Source organism: Urocitellus parryii, unplaced genomic scaffold (genome assembly GCF_045843805.1).
Source record: "Urocitellus parryii isolate mUroPar1 unplaced genomic scaffold, mUroPar1.hap1 Scaffold_48, whole genome shotgun sequence".
NCBI lineage: Eukaryota > Metazoa > Chordata > Mammalia > Rodentia > Sciuridae > Urocitellus > Urocitellus parryii.
The window spans coordinates 761,871-775,161 of record NW_027554049.1 but is presented as its reverse complement, the minus strand read 5'-3'; the positions used below and the strand labels follow the sequence as shown (position 1 = coordinate 775,161).

The window sequence follows — 13,291 nt, the reverse complement described above, 5'->3', positions numbered from 1 at the left end:
TTTCTTATGGGGGTGGGTACGACGGAACTCAAGGAGGCGACAGGAACCGGGAATCTGAAACTGCTGATGGAAATGCTTTGAAAACACACTAACATGTCTTGATGATATAGATAAGAAAATCAGCAAAACTAGCCCTATCTCAAGGTCAAGAGAAGTCCCCACACGTCTTAACTTACATTCTTCCACTCGGGTTTTTCCTCCCAATGCCAACACTCCGTCTGTCACTACAAACAGTCTTGCCCCCATCTTGCCTGACTCCACTCCTGCCATAAACTCATCCTGCACGTGGATAAACAGAGCAGGCCCCTGTTTCCCAGGGCCCCCTGTGCAAAAGCTGCCAGTGACTTCTCTTCCCTTATAGCTACTCTCCTTTGCCCAGATAACCAAGTGGGAAATCCTTGGCTTGGCCTTTAGAGGCCCCACAATCCCCTCTCTCCAACTTTCTCTCCCTGGCTTTCCCTCCAGGAACAACATTCTCTGGAAAAAACAGATGGGATTTCTTGTCCACTGCCCTCCACGGGCCCCCCCTCCATGCCTGATCTCATGCTCAGGCACTACCTTCGACTGTCCTTCCTTGGACTCCATCTCACACTGCAGTCTCTCCAGGAGGAGGAGTGATCCCACATTTCCACATTGAAAGACCACCCGGAGAAGCTGGGGCAGTGCCCATACAGCAGGCATCCTGTACAGACAGCATCCACAGGTGGAGGGCACTGGCCACTCTGGCAAGAAGGGTGAGTGAGTGAGTGACTGCAAACAGGCATTAGGACAAACACCTCATGTCCCTCAGCATAGCCACTTGCAAACCAACAACCCACAGGCCAAGTGCAGTCTAAAGGTATGTTTTGTTTGGCCTGTAGAATGTGTTTGGGATGTTGGCTACTAATTCAATTTTTTTCAAAACTGGAACTTACACAAAAATTTGAAATTATGATTTCTATTTAAAAGATGGATAACATCTGGCAAGGTGGGACTGTTATACTTAGTTTTTGCTGCTTGCCCCAATACTTCATCACCTGAACTTCATATTCTCCCGTGTTCTGTGGGTCAGATGGGCAGTCCTTTTGGAGTCAACTTAGCTGATCCTGAAGGTCATGAGCACTGGGTGTTCTAGGAGGATCTTGCTCACATCTCTTGGCCATGTGCATCCAGAGCATCGAGGAGGCAAGCACCAACACTCATGGGCTTCACACACCTCTGCTGTAGACATCTGCTAATGTCCCATTGGCCAAAGTAAGTCCAATGGCCCACTTCAGGTTCAAGGGCTGCAGAAATGGACCCTAGCTGTATGGAAAGGAATTGCAAAGTCACCTTGCAAAGGGGCCTGCATTCAAGGATCAGAAGACTTGGTGATCGTTTTTGTAATCTATGATCAACCCCATGACACAGCTGGAGGTGGGTGACTGTGCTTTTCTTAGGGCAAGGGACATGCCCTCCAGATCATCACAAGGCCTGTCCCCTCTGTCACTGAATCATTCCCACCTAGCTGGCTGGTTTTATGTTGCTCTTGAGGGCACTGCAGATTAAACCAACACTGCTCTCTGGTGAGCCCAGGGAGCCCTAGCCAGCCCTCTGCAGGCTTCTGGTAACTGCCATCTTCCCCTGACATGAACTTTTCTGCAAATGGCTATAAGGTAACACTAGGGACCCAAGAGCTTGAAGACAGAGTAATCACAGACCTGCATGAAAAAGTTGAAGACTGAGTACATTCAAATAGAAGCACACAAAATATCAAGAGGTGACCACAGAGGACAGTTGACAAGAAACAGCATGGGGCACAGGCTCTCAGCCCTGGCTGCGCCTCAGAATCCCCCAGCAGCCTTGAAGTTACTGGTGGCATGAGCCACATCCTCACCAGTAAAATCAGAATCTCAGGGGCAAAGCTGAACAAAGTACCTTCCTAAAAACTTCCCAATGAGTCTGACCAACAGTGAGGTTGGGAATCCCTAGCATTGGGATATTTCTATTTCAACTCTGAAAGTGAGGGATGCTGATGCATTTTTCAGGGACTATGCAGTTTCCGGTTCTGTGACCCAAAGCTAACTTACAAAAGATTAACCCAGTCAACTGGCCACCCACCTCCCCAGATCTAGATGTTCTGCGGCCTCAGAAAATATGGGGCTCTGCTGAGGACTGTCTGTTGGTACCAGGTGCATTACCCTTAGTGCCTGCTGCCTGGAGGAGGTCTCTTAAAGACCAGGAGTTGCAAAATCTCTGGCTTCTGTAGACATGCATTAAACAAAACAGCTCACACTGGAGTCAGCCAGGGCTCTGACTTATTTTCTGTTCTTCTTCTATTTGCTAAGTTGCTGAGGCTGGCTTTGAACTTGAGATCCTCCTGCCTCAGCCTCCCCAGCCACTGCGATTTCAGGCCAGTGCCACCATGCCCAGCTGTATTTCTTGATCTCTCAAAGTATTACTTATTTGCATGCATCTCTTATTTAGACAAAGAAATATGAAACACACAGAGGGAGGGCATCGAGTATCTCTGGCTAAAATGATTTTCTCTCCACTGAAGGCTCTCATGATCACAACGAAGCCTGTCATTTTGTAGATGCTGGGACCAAGGGCAAGACTGGGAACCAAGAAACCATCTCCTCCTCCTGTCCTTTGCCTGCTCACTCATTCATTCACCCACTCACTCACAGAGAGGACTTAGTAGAATTCACCTGTTGGAAGGGGCCTGACTTCTGTGGGAGAACAGCAGGCAAGATGGGAAACCCAATGTTCCACCCCACACATAAGGGCCCTGTGGACTCTCTCCAGCAGGCTACTAGCCCACTGGGGAGCAAGGGAGCAGGGGACGCCATTCAACTCAGAAAGGCAGGAGGATCCAACAAATGGTATTTTAAATGTCAAAAATTGAGTGACCTCCTGGAATCCTATACCCAACACTGGGAGGCTTGACCCGGAATTAGAAGGAAACCATGGATGCCTCCAGGAAGTTGGCCACACCTGGCTTCATCTCTGGGGCCACGGCACTCTAAAGTTTCCTGGCCAGGAGGGTTGGGCCAGCAGGCCTCAGAGGGGTCAGGTGGACAGGAGAGAGGAGAATTGGGGGCCCCGAGGCCTGGCCACTTTCCTCCCACCCTAGGGACTCACAGTGCCTGGAAGAGGAAGAGGCGCCAGTCAGCCTTCCGCAGCTGGAAGACATGGGGCCTCTTGGTGTAATGGGTGGCGGGCGAGGCCAGTGAGTGGTGCACCCCCACGGGCTCATCCACCATGTGCCCCACCAAGCTGTCTCCTTCCAGGCAGTGGTCCTCTCCCTGCCAGCAGGCACAGGACTCAGAGAAGGGTTTAGTCTCAGCTGCCCCCTCCAACAGCTGACCACCCCGTACATCCCCACCCCATCTGCCCATCAGGGTGCCGCCTCCTTCCTACCTTCAGGAAGTAGAGGACCATTCCCCGCAGCAGAGTGTGGAACATCTTCCATCCTCGCTTGCCCCACGGCGCTGTCCCAGACCAGACACATAGGCAAGTGGCACACCCGCACCCAGACACAGTTTGGGCAGGTCACCCTGCCCTCACCCTGCGTCCCTCCCCACCAGGATGCACATAAGCGCACAGAGAGCCATCACCAGGAAACTCAACGGCACCTCCTGGGTCTCCAGCCCAGTCCTGCTCCACACAGCACCAGAGAACTACTTGCATACAAATGTGGGTATTTCTTTAGACCCTCTCTCGCCCCCCCCACATCCCCCGAACCCCAGGCACAAACACAGCCATGCCCAAACAGTTACACTCAGATACCTTCCTGCAAGACACCCAACCTCCCGGGTCCTGCGTGATGAGGAGCCACCTCCCTGGGGCCCTGCTCAGGCTGCTTCTGAATGTCACACCCACTCCATCTGTGATTTCCAGAGGAGTCTATGGCGATGGCCAGGCTGCTGCCTTGGGCTGCTTGGGGCTCCATGAGCCTTGCCCCAGTGCGTCCTCCAGGTAGAGTGACTCTCTCTGCCTGCTCCGTCTTCTGTGGGTGCCTCCCCTGACCAACTGCAGAACTCCAGCTCCTCTTGCCCCCCAGGTTCCACTCAGGTCCACCAGTCACCTGCCCATTCCCCACATGCAGTCCCCAGAACAAAATGAAACCCTTTGTTCCTCCATCTCCGAGCTCAATCCAGCCCTCCCACCTTCACCCCGCTCGCTGACTCGCTTGCCTGATCTCTCCCTTACGGCAGGGCCAGGGCCCAGGAATAATTGGACACCCCCTTTCCCCTTCCCCAGCACCCAGGTCATGGTCATGTTCAGGAGGAAGCAGCACTCGCTGCCTTTCCTCAGCAGGGCATCTCACACCGCCCATACAGAGTGGCCCCTGGGCAGCGCTTCCCCTCCAGCCCTGCTCCTGGGCAGGAGACACTCACTCTTCTTGCCATCCGCATCCTGATGCATCTTCCGAGCCAGGATGCCCTGCTTGTAGGTGGGCACCAGGGGATCCTGAGCCAGCTGGAGGAAGGGGCTTCCCGTCTTGCCAGGTGGGGAGGGCAGGGCCTTCTCAGGTCTGGCTGTGTCTTCCTCATCCCTGGATTTCAGAGAACCAGGCTGGGAGTGCTGAGTGGGCAAAGACCACCAGGAAGTTCCCACTGCCCCCCGGGGCCTCAGCACACTCTCTTTGGTTGGGGAGGTACATGGGATCCCCGTTCACAGCCAACCGTCAATTCCTGGGAATAGCCCCACGGCCAGCCCTGACTACCTTGGGCTTCTCTGAGATCGGCTGGCCAGCACTCTGCCTTTGGCTCCATCCCACACAGAGGGAGCATCCTCCCAAGACTCGGCTGACAGAAGAAGGACAGGCCCAAAGGCAAGATCAAGGGCCAAGGAGGGAAGTGGAAGGGGACTCTCACTTACACTGCCCACTCGAGCTTCTCACTTCAGATAGACCAGTAGAGAGCCTGGAATAGAAGCACATGGTGGGCAGAGGGACTTCAGGGCTAGGCTACCTAAACTCACCCCTCAGGCACACCGCTAGGGGCTGCCTGTCCTGGCACCCCCATCACAGCTATCCTTCTCCTTTGACTGGGCAAGCACATATCCACCTGTCCATCTATCCATCCACCCACCCACCTGTCCATCCATCCATCCATCCACCTGTCCATTTGTCCATGCAACAAATTATTCCTGGCGCATTTCCCAGGTGCCAGGCCCTAGGATGTAAACTGGAGACACAGAGATGATCAAGGCAGCAAGTCCCTGCTCTGCCCAAACTTGGAAAGGCCTGAACTAGTTTTCTTGAAGGGGACATGAATTGTGTACCAGCCAGCATGGAGGGATCAGACAGAGAGGGAATCAGACTAAGCAATCCCCACAATAAAGGTCTGGTCAAGGAAGGAACTCGTGAATGATGTGCTAGAATTCTGAAACAACATAGTGAGTATAGTCCTGACAGAGGTGCATCTCGCTAGCTTGGTGCCCTCCAAACGCCTGGCAAGGTGTGCAGCATACAGTAAGCACTCAATAAATGTTCACTAGATGAAAGAACCAGAGATCTGCTTGGGAAGCAGGTGCTGCACCTGGCGAAGGTGATCTCATCTTGAGGAGAACACTGTGAGGTGGGGATCTTGAGTGGCCCAGGGGTATGTTGTCCCACTCCCAAACCTGAGTTCGAGACATTTGCTACATGAAACTTTGCTTGTCATCTACTCAGAGTGCTTCTCAGACTTCAAAGGGACAAAAATCACCTAGACGGACACTTAGTGGAGCATCTGCAGGGCTCCAGCCCCAGAGCATGGCTCAGTAGGTCCAGGGCTGAGATCTGCACAGTTAACCAATTCCGAGATGTCCCTGATGCTGCCACCAAGCCAAAATACATCCTCCTGGCATTTCAGCAGAGCCAGGCTGAGCTCTCTACGTCCCCCTGGGGGCAAGGGACCAAGGACCAGGCTCCACCAAGGGAGCCTGGAGGGGGAGACTGAAGGGGGGAGCCTGGAGGGGGAGCCTGGAGGGGGGCGCCAGCCACACCTTCAGCAGCTCCTTGGGGAAGTTGCCACCATCCTGCAGGCCGTGCAGGTTGGTGACGAAGTCCTGGCAGCTCATGCTCTTCCCAATGTTCTGTGGCGTGGAGAGAAGAGGGACAGCTTGAGCACCCCACCCCGACTGAACACACCCCCCGTCGGTCCCTCGGGGGGATCCTCCAGTGCCCCAGGACCCTGTGCCCCGGGCCCTCAGCTCCCTGCCTCTCACCTGCCCATGCAGGTCCGTGTTCAGGAGCATGATGGCACAGGTCAAGGTGTGCACAGAGTCTGCCCCAGGAAGAGAGAAGGGGAAGCCACGGAAATTCTGCCTGCCACGTCCTCTGCCCACAGGGTGGGATGCACCCTCGCCCCGCACCCCCGCCCCCGCTTCTCGGCAGCCCCCACACGCCCCCAGCAGCCCCCACCCATGGAATGCCCCAGCAGATACAGGGACACTGCCCCCAGCCCTGCGCCACCCACAGCCGCCCACCCTACCTACTGAGGGGAAGGCCCCAGGGTTGCAGTGGTGGAAGCGCCGGGAGAACTGGTAGAGGACCCACTCCCTCTCCTGGGTCTCCCCGCTGAGCACCAGGGCCTGGAGGAAGCCCCTGCAGGAGGCCGTGGTCAAGGAGAGGCAAGTGGGTGGCCACATTCCCAGGGCAGGGAGCCAACCCCATCCCGCGTCCCACGACTGCCCCCTCCACAGCCTCCCCAGGGAGGGCCCGCAGGTGGTACCGGAGGGCTCGGTCCAGGCTCTGGCCTCCAAACTGGAAGAAGGACAGGTACTCCTCGGCCACCGCCCTGCTGAAGTCATTGCTGCAGAGGGACAGCTGCGTGAGAGCTGGACTGGGGCAGGCTAGGCCTGGCCACGGCATGGGCCAGACACGGACCCCAGATCCCAAGATGGCAAGGGACGGTCAGGGTCTGGCCTACCCCTGGCACCCACCCAGTGTTGTGTGGAGGGGCCTGTGGGTTCTGGGGTGGGCCAGGGGGCTGGGCCAGGGCTCTAAGAAACATGGAGGGTGTGCAGCAGAGATGGTCCAGCTAGGGCCAGAGAAAGCAGCAGGGGGCCAGAGTACTGGGGAAAGGCCGAGGACGAAGTGCGTGCCGAGGAGGTCGGAACACTGGGAGGAGAGGCAGTAGTGGGCTTGGGGGTGGTTAGGAGGGGTCACAGGATAGGGAAGGAGGGGGACAGCCAATGCAGGGAGCCCGTGGGCAGCTGCCCGCTGTCCTGCCTCCCCTCCGGCCTTGCCCAGGCCCTTACTTCTTCTGCAGGTGGATGGCCACTTCAGACTTTCGGAAGCCCTCCAGGTGATAGAGGCGTGAGGCCAAGTTCCACGCCGTCTTGACAGTAGTCCGGAGGCCATTAGCCAGTTTGTCCCCAGCCAGTGTTTTCCGACCTTCCTCTGGGGACTGTGCTTGAGGCGCAGAGCTCTCCGCATGCCTGGAAGAGTCCATCAGTGTCCTCAGACTCACACCTGGATGGCCTGCAGGCATTCTGGGCCAGGGGTCCATGCAGGCCAGCCATGGAAGGGGGTGCCCAGAGCTCGGGGTTGGAGCTGGGCCCAGACCCTCACCCAGGGGAGACGGAGTCTCTGCCTGCCTCACAGGAGAGCTGGGAGCCCCACACTTCCTCCCCCGGAGGATCTAAGCTTTCTCACCTAGAGCTCAGGTGCAGCCCTTCCAGGCCCCCAAGGGTTCTGTCAACCAAGGTGAGTGGAGCGTTTCTCTCCCCTGAGCCCAGCCCTGTCCCCACTCCCACCCCCAGCCAAGAAAGGCGAAGGCCGGCCTTAGAACAGGGAGCTAGACTGGCTTTGGATGGTGACAGGGGAGTCAAAGAGGGGGTTCCAGCCTGCCCTCCTGTGCCTGGCACTGCTCACCACCAGGAGCCTGGCGTGTGAGCTAAGCCGAGTGGCGCTTCACCCCAAGGTCAGGAGCACGGATCTCCACACCGAGGCTCTGAGAAGTCACTCAGCCCCATCTCTACCTGACTCTGCTGTGCTCCCTGCAAAGGTACCACCAGGTGTGGGCGTCCTAGTCATTCACATATTCATGAGCAAGCCGGCACAGTGACAGAGTCGCACAGAACGCAAATGTCATCAAATATCATCGCAAGGTGAAAACGGTCGCCCGCAACCCGAGGGCTGATTACACCCCCCCAAGGGCCCTCTCCACCTCTCATGAACAGGTCCACTCTTGGCTGATAAATGCTCTGCTTCCTAAGTCTCCTAAACATCCCAAAATGTAGGATCAACAGAACAGACACTGAAGAGCAAAAGGCAGATCTCGCCAAAACCTGTAAGATTTCAGGAAGTCCGTCCAAAGTGACCCTGGAAGACTCCAGGAATCCCATGGAAAGCCACTGACAGATGGGGACTGAAGAGGAGGAAATAGAAATAATGACACAATTGGCCAAGTAAAGAGAACTACATGGATAATAAGCTGTAAAGAGCCAGGTGCCGTGCACATGCCTGTGATCTCTCAGGAGGCTAAGGCAGGAGGATCACAAATTTGAGCCCTTGAGCAACTTGGCAAGACTCTGTCTCAAAATAAGAAATAAAATGTGAGGATGTGGCTCAGTGGCTAAGATGGAACCCCTGAGTTCCATCTCTGGTACCAAAAAAAGAAAAAAGGATCTTCAGGATCTCACTATGAAAGGTGGCATAAATGAAAGAGGCCACCAAGGCTGTGTCAAGAAAATTGAACTTCCTACAGTGTGTTAAATGTAAGACTAAATAAACTTACTTATATGTTTAGCCAGGATAAAGCCCAATTAACCCTTTTCACCATTTATTTACTATGAAAATAGAGTTGTCACTTCAGGTGGAGTTACTTTTGCTTTGGGTTGGATTAACTAGTCTTTGGTATCTGCAGCCTCCCTTTTTGGAGGCTGAGATTTCTCTGGTTACCTGGCCTCTGAACAACCCCACAGCAGGGAAGTTTCCAGAAGCATAAGGAAAGTGGTTCTGTGGTTTCTGGCACTGATTGACATTTGTCATCGTCACCCAAACACCCGAGATGGGAATAGGGCTGGCCTGTCGCAAGCCATCCATGGGCTGTGTGTGAGCTATGTGCATTTGAGCATCTGAGGGGACTGGGCTGGCGTTACAAGCTTTTGGGGCTGTGTGACATCTGTGTCATTTCCTCTGGCTCTGCCTGTGGTCCCACATAGCACCTGCGATGGGCGTGACTTGCCGAGATGTCAATCAATCTGCTGACCACAGACATCACCAGGCGAGACTCCACCCTTCGAAACCCAACCCCTGGCCTTATTTGGGTGGAACTTTCTATTGAATGTCTTTTCTGCAATAAATAGAGGGGTTTGGGGTGCACACTCTCTCTCTCTTTCCTTCCCTGATCCCCTCAGCATGGAGCTGAGGTCTCAGAGCCATCCTTAAGCCCCCAAAAAGGTATTTCTGTGTTTGTGTGGTTTTCTTAGTTGTCAGCCTGTCCAGCTGGTGACACTAACCCCCCATATCTGCACCATCTGGTCCAATATGCCCCTGTTAGCCCACCAGAGACAAAGCCCCTGCTCCCCTGCTGAGTTCCAGGGGCCAGGAGTCTTGACGCAGCATGGGGGCTGGTAGACAACGAGGTCCGTGTCACAGGTGGCCTGCTCCCACCTCTGACCACAGTCCTAAGGTGACCCCTACCTGCCACGGGCCCCAAGAGCCAGTCACTCAGTCCCCACCAGAGCCCCCCTCCCTCCGAGATCAAAGCCAGCACCCTGGGCCTAGGCTGTCAGGTGACTTTCCCCCAAGCACTCCCTCAAGGCCAGGGCCATCTCTAATCCCCACGTCACTGGACTGCTCTCCCCCAAGGCGGACAGGGCCCGGTCAGCTCCCCACAATGCCTCCCTGCCTTCTTCCTCACCTGGGGTCCAGCTGTGGACACTCCCCAGAGCCAGGCCTCTCCACCCTTCCACCTCCACCTGGGACCATCCTCCCATTTGTTTCTTGAGCTTCCAGACCCTCTGGTCCCTGTCAGCTCTCTCCCGAGGCCGTTCAGACAGCCCAGCTGTGAGGCTGTCAGAAGGACTCAGGGCCCGACAGCTTTACCCTCCGTCCAGAGGAGGGCTGGGGGCTTGTGGATTCCTTTTCTTTTCTTTCTTTCATTCTTTTTCCTGTTGCTGGGGTTGAGCACACGCTTTCTCACATGTGGGGTAAGAGCTCTTACAACTGAGCTTCTTATCTACTTTGAGACTCACTGAATTGCCTCGGCTGGCCTTGAACTTGCACTCTGCCTGCCTCAGCCCCCCCACAGCAGCTGGGATCACATGGCCAGCTCCACGCTGGGTACTTTGAAGGCCACCGTCACCAGGAGCCAGGGCGCCAATCAGACTCACCCCTTGGCAGATGTGGAGTCCTCGCCGGGCTCAGCACCTGCAGCCTCCGGAGTCCTGGCTGGGCCCTGGCTCTCTGCCTCCTGCCCTGGGTGTGGAGCTTTCCCCGTCGCCTCTTTCTTCAGGGAGCTTGGCTCTGCCCCATCCGACTCCAGAAGAGAAGGGTGTGGCGCGTCTGGTGACCACTTGGGGAAAGTGCCAGGGCTGTGGCGCTGGGGCGGGGGGCTGCTCTCCGGGGAGGTGGAGGGGCTGGGCCTGGGGCCGAGGCCTCTGTGCTCAGACTCTGGGCTCCCCCAGGGCCCAGGGGCCAGGATGCAGGGGGCAGGCTCCTGGGGACGCCCGGCCTCCCTTCCACCTGAGGGAGAGTGTGGAATGAGCATGACGACCCCAAGAACCACCCCAACTTCCCACTACCAAACCCCTGTGTGGGGTCTCACCTCTGTCCTGGGAGATAAGAGGCTCCTGGGGCCAAGAAGGATCCTCTTCTGTCTGGCAGGCCTCAGGGGTGGGTGGCTCCTGTGGAGATTTACAGAATCCCATCAGCCCCGGGAACAAGCAAGTGGGAAGGGGAGAGAAGAACACAGGGCACCTGGAATCCCCTCCCTCCTCGCCAGCCCCCACCGGGAAGACACAGGCACCAATCTGGGTCCTCAGTTCTCAAGAGAATCCCGGATGGGAGAAGACCCACATACTAGGAGAGGAGAAATCAGCAGGTTCTCGTTCCTCCTTCACAGATGGAGAAGGTGAGGCCCACTCAGAGAGGGGAATTGACTTGCCGAAGGCTGCACAGGATGTGTGGCAGGGCCGAGGTCAGCTCCATGGTGTGCAGTCTCCAAGGCCAGTGCCCTATCTTCAGATGGTACCGCAGGTGTGGCCAGAGGGGGCTGGTCCTCCAGAGAAGTCTAAGAGGAGGAGGGCGCAGAGAAGAGGTTTGACCAGAAGGAAATGATTCCCAGGATCTTTGCATATCCCACCAGTCTCCTCACCTCACCAGATGCCTGCTCAGGCAGTACCTGCCCTCAAGGGGTGTGGGTCCGGGGAGGGTCCTGGCCCCGGGCACAGGCCTGGACGGCAGGCTCAGCCAGTGGGAAGGCAAGCCCCAGCTCCTCCCAGGCTTCCCTCTGAGGTTCTGAGACAGTGCCCCTCACAGGGCCCCGCTGGCCGGGCTCCTCGCACTCCGTGTTCTCTGCAGAGATGAGAGGGCCATAGCCCCTCCGCCAACTTGAGCCTCCTTATCTCTGAAGGGAGGCCTCCCTGGGAAAACTGTTCCCTACTGTCTCATGCCCAGGGCTGGGTGATATCACAGGCCCCCTGCCATGGTCATCTGAGGCCGATCTATTGACCACGGATGGGGGACAGTGGAAGATGGGGAGCTACAAGTAACAGAACCCCGGAATCCCTGGAGATCCTTTCTGTTGGGGCAGAGACCGTCCCTGCTGGCATTTGGGACAGTCTCAGAGGAGGGAGGGGAAGACTGGGAATCCTCCTGGGACACCCTGCAACGGAGGAGCTGCCTGTTCTTCACATGTCTCTAGACACAGCCCCTTGGAGACGGGGACTTCTGTGGACCTCACGACCATGGCATGGGTGGTGACGACCTTCCCAGGGTTCTGAAGGCCACACTGGTCCTGCTGGTCAGCAGTGTACCTCAGACCACCAGCGGGCCCTGCATTGAAGAGTGTGCTGGGCCTGGTGGCCCCAGGAAGGCCCTCCCCTGGATGTCCCCAGGGCAGCCCTGAGAGTGAACTCACCTCGCCCTCCTGCATGGCAGGGGCTGTGGGAGCCCCATGGGTGGCCCAGCAGGAGGTGTGTAGCTTGTAGGAGGGCACAGGGAACGGAGGGGTGGCACACCCGCTGGACTCCGCGGTGCTGTCCCTCAGATCTGGCTCACTGCCCAGCTCCCGGGACCCTGTGCCTCCCAGGAGCAGAGGCTCCAGAGCCTGTGGGCAGGAGTCGGAGAAGCCCTAGGAGCAGCATTCCCCAGAGGCGCTGGTGTCGGAGCAGAGGCTCTCCAGGAAAAGGGGGTTGTCGAAGGACAGGCTCTCCTCCTCAGCACCCCACTCTGGGGAGGAGTCTGCTGCTCCCTCCAGGGCCCAGGCCTGGCTCTCCCCCTCAGGCCCACTACTGTCCTCCCCGAAGTCCTCCTCCACTGCTGGGCTGGGCCGCAGGTCCCTGTCATCAGGGAGGCCTGGGGAGGACGGGGGCACGCAGCACCTCAGCTCAGCCCTGAGTCCTTCCATCTTCTCCAGCTCCTCTTCCAGGTCCAGGACACACATCTGGGCCTGCAGGATGCCGGCCCAGAACACCACCTGTGCGGAGGAGCTATGGCTCGGTCGGGGGCTCCCCGTGGGGCAGCTGCCCCCTGGTGTTCCTGGGGAGGAGCAGTGTCCCACGTGCGCAGGCTCCACGCCAGAGACCCTGGCAGGAGCACCAGGCTTGCTGGTCTCGGAGAGTCCAAGGCCCAGGAGTGTCCCCCGCCAGGCTCAGGAGGGCCTGGCTGGCCATGGGTCTCCCTCTCGCACACTCCTGGGTGGGGCTGCAGGTTGTCTTCCAAATAGAGGTTGAGCAGTTCCACGGGCTGCGGGTGGTCGGGGAGTCTCCTGTCGCCCATCATGCACAGAGCTCAAGCTGCACAGGAGCCTCTGGAGTGTCCACGTTCACCATCCCACGGGGTGTGACAGGGGATGTGTCCACCACAGGGGCCACCGGGAGTCCAGTTCTGCCCTGGAAATGCCCAAAGGAGCACAGGTTAGAGAAGCACCGTGTCCTGAGGGTGAGCACACGTCTGCAGCATGAGGGGTCTGGAGGGCTTGCCGTGTCCAGGAGGCTGGAAAGCAACCCTGCCCGTGCCGTCCGGTCCACAATCTCAAGCCCACACCAGGCAGCACCTGCCCCAGACACACCCATCTGCCGGTTGAAGGAACACCATGTGGGTTAGCCAAGGACAAGCTGGCTGGGAGCATGGTGGAGCAGTGGCCAGTGAGAGGGAAATGCACACCAA

General features: G+C 57.2%; 1 protein-coding gene across 1 annotated transcript; it reads right to left on the bottom strand.

The window, feature by feature from the left end:
* Window positions 1-586: 586 nt before the first annotated feature.
* Window positions 587-12,901, bottom strand: LOC144252561 (PH and SEC7 domain-containing protein 4-like). Its single transcript, XM_077794807.1, is given in 15 exon segments — window positions 587-722; window positions 3,103-3,266; window positions 3,382-3,452; window positions 4,362-4,519; window positions 4,846-4,889; window positions 5,956-6,045; window positions 6,178-6,236; window positions 6,444-6,556; window positions 6,684-6,764; window positions 7,213-7,392; window positions 10,294-10,645; window positions 10,728-10,806; window positions 11,067-11,192; window positions 11,865-12,708; window positions 12,813-12,901. Coding segments are annotated over 15 exon segments (2,586 nt in total).
* Window positions 12,902-13,291: the final 390 nt, after the last annotated feature.